We start from the raw sequence: 10,473 nt of genomic DNA on the forward strand, positions 1-10,473 counted from the left end.
AAAAAAGAATTATGTTTACTTAGACAAATCTACATTTTTTGATAAAAATAAAATATACTCAAGTTTGTTCCCGTAAAATTTAGTTTTTACAAATTTAATTTTTAATATATTTTTTTAATATCTAAATGAATTTTCTAATAAAAAATAAATAATTTTTTATTGCTTAATTAGTTTTAAAATTTTAATTTATTTTTTTAATTCTTCCTTAAGATCTATTTTTTTTTTTCAGATTTACTAAACAAATGTTGAATCTTTCTTATTTTTAATTTGATGGAGTAGAATTTCATAGTTGTCAAAGTTTAGGAGGCAAAATTACTAATTGATACAGATACGTCATCATTTAAACAGAATAATAGGACGGAACCTAACAGAAAGACTAAATTTCTATAAATGTAAAAGTTCAAGGGATTCTTAACAATCTGTATATTGTAAGGACCAAAATTAATATTAAGTTGAGGGGACAAAATTAATAATTATTCTATATATATATATATATAATACATATTTAAATATAACAGATAGGCTTTACCAATTATAATATTTATTCCTTGAAATCTATTAAGTACTAAATATTTTAAGAAGTACTATTCATTCATATTTTCAACATAGTACTTAAATCTTAAAATATTGTGATTATAAAGTAATGGTATACCTTCTTCATAAAAGTTACTGAATTGAAAGTAAAACTGTATCATCTTCCAACTAAAGAATAGCCTTTTTATTTGACCTTGATAGTAAAACAGTAAAGCACATTATTCAATGTGAATAACATATTACATAATTTCAAGAACAAAGACATTACTTTAGTAGTAAGGAGCCAAATTCCCTGTCCCATATCCCTGTCCCAATATATGTCCCAACCAATTATATTATGACAACTCATTTAATTTGCCACATAAGCATTTAACAGACTTTACAATCCTATTAACTGTACTGTTAAATATATTCTTCAATCTCTCTTATATCTACATACATCCAATCCTACTAGCTGCATTAGTCTATCATAAAATGATAGTTTTCTTTCTTTCACGTCTATGACATGAGTTTGACCTAACCACTATTGAGTACAATACTCTTAGTCTATACCATGTATACCTTAGTCAAAAAGTTACAAGGAATGAAATCATACCTTCATTATATTACTTGTTTCCACAGCCACAAAATTTGATAAAAAAAAAAAGAGTTCGTGAATTCAATAAAAGAAAATGGTGACTATGAAGCAACAAAATTTATTTATGCTAAAAACTTCATAATTTAATAATTTAGAAATTTAATGTCTCAAAATGCAAAGACTCAATTCACCACTGTGGCTCTTTCTAAAAAAAAAAATTCACAAATTTTCAAGTTTAATAAAATTAAAAATAAACACTACATATAAATATATATATTTATATATAATTACATACCTGCTGTAATAGTTCAACCATACTAGTTGTTTCATTCATATCTTCATAACCATCAAAATTATAAGTGTATGGTATAACCTGCAATTAATAGTTTTAAATATAATTATTATTGAAATAATTATTTAAAAATAAGTTTGATAAACAAAACATAGAATAAATAGCAAATAAAACAGAATATAGTTACTTCTTTTTGCTGGAATGAAACTATATTTGCTGATGAAGATGGCATATTATCTTGAAAAGAATTATTAGTAGACAAAAAAGGTATTCCAATTCTGCTATGGCTTTGATCATTTGCTTTTTCTTTATGAAAATCCTGCAACATAATGATAAAAGCATGCACACTTATAACTTATATAGGAGAAAGACTATGAAACAGTTAGAAATTACAATATATAAAACTAAGTAAATATTACCTTTTGTGATGGAGAATCTTCATGGACAATCTTTTTCTTACTTTTTGCTCTCTCAAGTGCACCTTTAAGTCTTCTAGATCCCACATGAGCTTTCCTTTTAGTCTTGAACCCTTTAATTTTATCACCCGTTTCGTTACTTGTTTTATTTTCAATGTCATTATGTATGGTAGTAGAAGTCGATATCTCTTTCCCCTGAGCTACATCACTTGCATCCAAATCTATAAAAATCTTAGTAAACGCGGAAACAACAATATTGTATGCTTTTTCATCTTCGGCGGCTTTTGTTGCAAGTTGAGTTTGCATTCTACAAATTTCTTTGTAACGTTTTGCCATGTTTGCTTTTGCATCCTCAGTAGACACACTCTTGCAATTCATAGTTGTGGAAAATCCAGTTTTTGAATGCATTGTCCACCTCTTTAAAATATATTCACAAGGAATTTTTTTGACATTCCTAGACGAATATACTTTCAAAATATGTGCGCATAAAATTCCTGCAAAATCAAATTTCTTACAGCTACATGTCACTGTATTATCAAAAGAATTATATGTAACAGTGTGCTCAAAAATCTTTCCATGAGGAATCACTGTATACTTTGCCACTGTTCCAACCTCACCTTGAATATTTATAGCACAATCGTAGGCATTGCACAATTCTTTCTCAAACATTCTGAATACAGCTGGAGTGTAAATAATTGAAGCATGCTTCAAAATTTCTACTGGTAAAGACAATGACAATGAAGTTTGAGTTGCTTTAAAATCAGCCTTCAACTCATCATATCGACGATCCTCAACTAATCTTTAAAAATGTTGAAAAAATCTTGGTATTTCATGCTTGTAGCTAACATAATTCTTAATTACACTATTCATACTTTCACTTCGTTGAGTAGTTGTCATGTCTGCGCAAAATGTCTCTCTCCCATATACCAATGCCCATTTTTCTCTCAAATTAAACATTTCTTTAAGCCATTTATTGTCTCTAAGATCATATTTCTCAAGCATACTATTCCAAGCTTCAATGAATTCATCCTTCTCATCATAATCATAAATACAACTACTGAAATCTTTTGTAAACTGTCGAAATTTTTCAAAAACCCCACTAAGATTTTTTGCAGCATTCTGATATATATGCCAAATGCATAAACGATGAGTTGTTTCTGGCCATTGAGACTCTAGAGCTTTTTCCATTGCCGCATCTTGGTCAGTAAGAATAGTCTTTGGCTTTTTCCCTGACATTGTTTTAGCAAAAGTGTCAAATAACCAAGCAAATGTTTCAGCAGTTTCATCATATAACAATGCAGCTCCAAAGATAATAGATTGCTTGTGATGATTCACACCAACAAACATTGCAAATGGTCGACACTCTTTATTTTTCTTGTAAGTTGTGTCAAAGGAAACAACATCACCAAAATAGAAATAATCCGCCATCATTCTTCCATCTGCCCAAAAGATATTAGTTATCATGTCATCTTCATCAGCTTGTATGGCACTAACAAAAGCAGGGTCTTCTAATTGCATCCTTTGAAGATATTCTAGAATACCACCGGTATCTCCCAATCTCATTTGAATTGTTCGTTTGCTTTGCAAATAATTTTGACAATCAACAATAGTATATCCAAGGTTCTCACGCCCACCAACTCGCCTAGCCATTAAATCATAACTCGCCTTAGGCGTAATTCCTGAGATGTCAGCTAAATCAATTTCAGCTGCTTGGGCTAGAGTCAATCTTCTTTGAGATCTATGTAAATGACTTTTGCTAGGACTTGATGTAACATGTGTATGTTCCATAACAAAATCAACCACACGATATCTACTATTTTGATGAGAATTAATTTTCATTCTTGCCAAACAACCAAATCTCGTTTCAGCACGATGAGATTTTACTGTAGCATCTCGTTTATCTTTTTCTCGACGACCTTCACATGAGCAGCAAAATATTCTATCTGTTATCCGTCCATCTAAATCTTTATGCATTTTGCTTCTTCTAATACTAAAACCTATTTTATAGGCATAAACATTATAAAAATCGTAAGCTTCCCCTTCAGTAATAAATTCCATACCAATCTTTGGTATTGCCTCATCCTCAATTTTAGAATGAAGAGATTTTATATCAATATTTGAAGACAATATTCCATCTTCACTTTCAAAATTTATTTTCCGACGTGATTGTAAATCTTCACCCACTAAATTAGTTGAGTCCATCATCTTCAATAATTATAAAAAAAAATTATATAGCAAACAAAATAGTATTATAGATTATAGAATATATAACATTATTTTTATAATTTAAAATTCTAATTTTATTAGAAAACATTATATCATTAAACCTATATCACAAATTGAGGAAAATAATTATTTTTCTACAAAAATTTAATCACCAAATCAAATATTATAAATTTCAGTATATTTTATATATATATATATTGATGAAAAGATTTAAACCTTATTAGTTAAAGGATATATGATATAGATTCTACTAATATTATATCCATGTTGGTTTTTATAATTAAAAAAATGAAACAAAATATAAAATACAGAGTATATATAAATTACTAACCTTGTACAGTAGGAAAATCTTGTGTGAAGAAGAGCTACAAAAATTGATAGAGATAGAGCCAAAATGGAATGTGGAGAAGAGTTTTTCTGAGAAAAATAAAATGAAAAACTTAATGGAGTTTTTTTGAGTAATAGATGAAAAAGGGAAACTGAATTTGAAAAGTTTTTTTTAAAATAATAATATTAATTCATTTAATTAATTGTAATGGAGAATTAATGCTGGAGAGAGAGGAATACTAACGGTGTTACTATATTTGTAGAATTATAAAGTCTGTTAAATGCTTATGTGGCAAATTAAATGAGTTGTCATAATATAATTGGTTGGGACATATATTGGGACAGGCATATGGGACAGGGAATTTGGCTCCTAGTAGTAACTAGTAATACTAATGCATGTATCTTTTGGTAGCCTTACATAAACCCTCTTTAATATAATTCCATGGTCGGGGTAAGATTTATTAATTTATTATAATTATAATATAATTTATTATAATTATAATATAATTTATTATAATTCCATGTATCTTATTAAACCCCAGTGCTCAAGTCCTTCAGTACATGATGTAGTTTATAATTAAGCTTACAATTTCATAACATCAACGTAAGATTTTCCATCAAGCTCACGAGAAAATATACCCTTGATGTAGTCTTTACTTTCTTGTGTTTTGTATAGCCCAGGATTTTCTTGAGTGACCAAACTATTCACCGGGCCTATAGTGCAATCTATATTTGTATTAAGAAATGTGGCAAGAGAGAGCCTTTCCTGCGCCGAGTTTACTATTGCTCTGTGCTCAATGCTAGGATATATTCCATTTGTTAAAATCTGCAAGCATCATATATATATATACAATATAATAAGAGGATTTTCTTCTTTAAGTCATCTATAATATATGGGTAAATAACATTTTGAATTGTGTATTTTGTAAAAATTATCAATTAAACTTTTTGTTTTGTTAAATGATAAAATGAAATTTGTATTTTTCAAAATGATATAAATAGCTGAAATAATTTTTTATCAAAATAAAATTTAATAATGATTTGATCTAAATGTGTTATGACAAAACTGTTTATATTTTCTATATTTGTTCGTGCTATCAATTATCTTCAAGTTAGTTATATTAAGAAAAAAAAGTTGTCTAAAATTAAGCTCAGGTCTTATTTTTACCATTTTGAAAAATACATGATCTATTTTGTCATTTAACAAAACAGAAAATCTAATCAGTAACTTTTGCGAAACACAAGGTCGAAAATTGTATTTACCCCTAATCTATTTATAAATAAATGAAACATTAATAATTAGTAACTATGAGATTATTTACCTCTAGTACATCTCCTATATTGACAATGAAAGCATTTGGGAGAGGCTTGACAGGGATCCACATGCCATCTTTCTTGACTTGGAGGCCATCTACTTGGTTTATTTGAAGGAGAATGGTAAGGCCTACGGCATCAGAGTGAGGGGTGACACCTATAACCTGCTCTGGTTGAGGGCATGGAGGGTAATAGTTGATACTCATTGATTGCAATCCATCTTCAAATAACTTGGAAATTTCCTTGCTTTTTATTCCCAGAACATTTTCCATTTGTGAGATTATATCTTTGGCTAGCTTTTCCAGTTCTAACGAATAAATTTCCAAACTTTCCCTGCAATGTGAATTAACTATAAATATATAGTAAACACCTTATAAGGTGTAATTGTCAATGAATTAAACAAAAATTAATAAACCTCAAAAGAAGAGGGAGGTTTGGAAATAAGTGAGGCTTCCTGAAGGCAAGAGGTAAAGTAATGAGAAATAAGTCATCATTCCAGTCAAGCTTTTGTTCCTCAGAAAAAACAAAAGAGTCTCCAAAGCCTTCTATATCTCCTGGATTATTCTGCCATAGCTTTTTCTTCTCCTCCATTGGCAGTTTAAACAATTCTTCTACCCCTTCTTTTATTTTCTCTACCAATGAATTACTAATACCATGATTTACCAACTGCAAATTATTGTTATTAGTATAGTAATAACTTAATTATAAATTGAGAAAAAACTATAATACTATATACATATAAAAGGGGCCCAATTTTGTCCGTGGTGTACTTTCACGGAATGTATTCCGTATTCCGTGAAGTACGTCAGTTGTTAGATAGGGAGTTAATTATTTGATCTGAGGGTTGGGGTTGATCTAGAGGTAATTAGGGTTAAAAAATAATAACATACCCGGAAACCCATCTAATGTACCACGGAGTACACTCCGTGAAAGTACATCACGGACAAAATCGTGTCTCTATATATATATATTTATATACCTGGAAGAAGCCCCAGTTCTTGCATGCTGAGTGGAGCTTAGTGAGTTCGGATTCATATAATAATTCAGAGGTAGACATAAGCAACAAGTTTTGGAAGTTGATTATTGGAATTTGATCAGAAGAGACAGTAGGGCTGAGAATAGTGGTTTTATCTTGATGTTGATCAAGGCGGATGTATCTAGGTGGGACGGTCACCATATTGGGATCATTGGCCAATTCTCGCACACTTGGAACAATCACATGTGAGCTTCCAAACTCCATTATATTTTTGTTACCTTTACACGACTTTGAAGAGGAGATCAATGCAAGAGTACATCTTCAATGTGTCCATCCTGTTCCTATATATAGATATAAATTATAATTGCTTAAATGGCTACATACAATAAAGATTTGGACTAAAAAATCATTAAAAATAATACTAAAATAATATATGAAAAGAACTCATCCACTAAGGGATCCATCCCTTTATTTCTTCAAAAAAAAAACATCTTATCTGTATTCCATATGTCATCAGTAATGTATTAGATAGCTTTATTTCTTTCCAATTTGTTCTTTTGTTTGTTATAATAACAATATATATCATAAAATTACTGATCAGCAAAAAATTAGAGTGCTTTGTAAAAATATGAAATTTGTCAAATTAACACCGTAACAAATATTAAAATTTGTAAAATAATCTCATTTAATGTATTCTATACGATCATGATGACCGCACAGTTTAAATTTATAGTAATTTTGCGACCATAATGATTATTTATGATCGCACAATATAATTCATGGTCATTTATAACTACAACCATACAAAGTTATTTTATTAAGAAAAATATTTACAAAGTTATTTTTCTAATAAAAGTATTTATAAAGGTTATTTTGCCATAAAGACTTTGTAAAATTAGTTTATGAAATTTTTTATGAGCAAAATAATTTTACAAAATATTTTATTAGTAAAATAATATTGTATGATTGCACATACAATCATAAATTACACTATGCGACTATAAACGATCATTATGGTCGCAAAACGACTATAGATTTACACTGTGCAACCATCCACAAAAAATTTATCATCAAGCTAGAGGGAAACTTGCTGTGATGCCTTAACTTTGATTGGTGACTATCTTTTTTGAAGAGAAATGCTAAAGGGCACCAGTGGTGCCTAGCACCCTCCTATGTGTCAATATCGTTATAGGTCCAACTAAGTATCGGGTCCCATATAATTTAATATAATAGCTTTTAGGGAGTATTAATAGCCAATCGCAACGCGACATGTCGAGAAGGTGTTAGGCACCACTGGTGCCTAATAACAATGCTCTTTTTTGAATGTTATGCTTATTCTAAGTTAATCACGCACTGATTTCTATGAGTTTATTAATTTACTTATGGATATGAACTTACAATTTTTTTGGTTTGAGAAAGGCTAATTAGGATTTTTGCCCCCTGAACTTTGACATGTACCAAATCATGCCCCCTGAACTTTTAAGGTCGTTAAAAATACCCTCTGAACTATTGAGATTGTTGAATTTAAGGACTTTTGTCTAATTTCATTCAATTTTACTACTTCAGTGATTGTTTATATACTAAATCATGCTCCACAGACTTTGATATCTACCAAATCATGCCCGTCGAACTTTGACATGTACTAAATCATGACCCCTGAACTTTCATCCATGTTAGACTTTTTTACTAAAATTGGAAAAAAGTCCTTAAATCCAACAATCTAAATAATTCAGGGGGCATTTTCAACAATCTTAAAAGTTCAGGGGGCATAATTTGGTACATGTCATATGAATAAACATGTCAATGATAAATCTCTCATCTAAGATAGCCATGTTGTTGATTAGAATTTGGGTTTGCTGGATTGTTTCCAAGCTACACTAATGCTCAAGATAGCATGACTGTTCTGTCACAACAGGTAGGTGCTATACGGTGTCCCTTTAAAGAAGGCCTTGGCAAAGTGTTTTGAAACTCAACTATGATGCTGGTTTGAATAAAGTCTCTCAAAATGAAATGGTCTTATTGTTGTCCTTGTCAAGGCCTCGGCAACCTAGAACCTTACCTCAGTAATGTTTATTCTCCTTCGTTGTTGAAGCCTTGTGCATTTATTTGGGGTTGACTCTTTGTAGTCGTCTCAACTATTTGCATGTTTTATTTGTTGAGTCGGATGCATTTATGTTATTAACGTTATTTCTAAGTGTTTGGATGATAAGTTTTACCTTAGTTGTATCATTGGAGATACCATTTCTTTCTTTATTTTTTCTTTCTTTTAGTGCTCTCTCATTTTCTTATTGTCTTATATTTGGCAATAGTGTTGCACAATTGTTGGCAAAAGTAGCTTTGTCTTTATTTTATTGTTGTGATGAAAAACTCACACTCAATTCCTCACTATTATGGTACTAACATAGTAACAAGGTTGCACACAAACATGAAATTAAAAGTAGATTAATGAAATCAATAACTTAAATGGTTTAAGGAAAAAATGAATCAGCTTTATTAACTTGAATCAACACTTTATAAACTGAACTAAAACCTATCAAATCTAAGTAATTTGTGGTGATTAACACCATTACCTTATAGCTAACATTAAGGAAACCCTCATCAAACACACAGGGATCCTAAATACAACCCTCCTAATCACTCGAGAATACAAAACTAAAGGTTAGAGAAATAGAGAGAAAGAGGGATGAGAGCTGAATCCGAGAGGCTTTAAGTTTCATCTAGGTGTTGATCCCTTGAATGAGAGTAGAGCTGACATATTTATAGTCTTTCCAAGACTCCTGCCCTAAGTACAAAGAGTCTTTAATAACTTAACTACTTTCTTTTCCATGTAAGATTAGTAGTGATGACTTGGACACATGAGTAAGTGGACTAAATCTCCAAAAATTGCACTTGATTTTGTTCATTTGCTCATGATCAAAGGTAGAGAAAGTAGTTAGACTAGCCAAGACTACTGCAGTCATGTAGGTTCAATAAGTTTAGGCAGTAAAGAAATTTGTCCCTGGTGACAGCTTTGGTAAACACATCAGCATGGTTGTCATGTGTGCAAAATTTCTTTACTTGAACAAGTTTCGACATCACCACATCGAATGAAATGTAGCTTGATGTCAATGTTCTTTGATCTCTCATGAAACATTGGATTTTTTTATGAGGTGCAAAGCACTTTGTCACATGGACAAGATATTCTGGGTTGAATCCCAATTCACTTGTCAATCCTTTCAGCCAAATTTCTCCTTGATGGTTTCAGTTGCAGCCATATATTCTGTTTCTATGGATGACAGCCACAACTTTATGCAAATTAGCTTTCTAGCTGACATAGACTCTTAGCACAGTGAACACATACCTTGTGCAACTTCTTCTAGTGTCAATATTTACAACAAAGTCAGAGTCAACATAGCTAGTAACCTCTTCTTTGTGTTGGTTGTCACAGTTGAATACTATGTCAGTGTTTAGTGTCCCTTTAACATACCTCTTAATCCATTTTAAGGCTCCCAATGTTTTGTTCTTGGATTTAAGATATACCTGCTAACAACGCTAATAGCATGTGCTAGATCAAATATAGTGCACACCATGGAGTACATAAGAATCCCAACAAAATTGGCATATGGGATTATAGTCATCTTAATCCTCTCAGCTTCACTAACAAGTGACTGAGATATTGAGAGTTTGAAATGTTGTGCAATAGGTGTAGCAACTAGTTTGCACTTTTCCATAATAAACTTACACTACTACAAATATTAGAATTCGCGACGGTTCTAAAAATAATTTTTTTTGGGGATCGTCGCTAAAAAAATTAAGTCACTATTTAAAATCG

At 30.7% G+C, this 10,473-nt stretch overlaps 1 protein-coding gene across 1 annotated transcript; it reads right to left on the bottom strand.

The window, feature by feature from the left end:
* Positions 1-4,902: 4,902 nt before the first annotated feature.
* LOC115697932 (protein SRG1) lies at positions 4,903-7,042 on the bottom strand. Its single transcript, XM_030625106.2, has 4 exons — positions 6,666-7,042; positions 6,102-6,352; positions 5,695-6,019; positions 4,903-5,198 (listed from the first exon to the last, which is right to left on the bottom strand). Exons 1-4 carry the CDS (start codon positions 6,924-6,926, stop codon positions 4,956-4,958), a joined length of 1,080 nt encoding a protein of 359 aa, XP_030480966.1. The 5' UTR covers positions 6,927-7,042; the 3' UTR covers positions 4,903-4,955.
* Between the last annotated feature and the right edge of the window lie 3,431 nt (positions 7,043-10,473).

The sequence above is a fragment of the Cannabis sativa genome, chromosome 7, assembly GCF_029168945.1.
Source record: "Cannabis sativa cultivar Pink pepper isolate KNU-18-1 chromosome 7, ASM2916894v1, whole genome shotgun sequence".
Classification (NCBI taxonomy): domain Eukaryota; kingdom Viridiplantae; phylum Streptophyta; class Magnoliopsida; order Rosales; family Cannabaceae; genus Cannabis; species Cannabis sativa.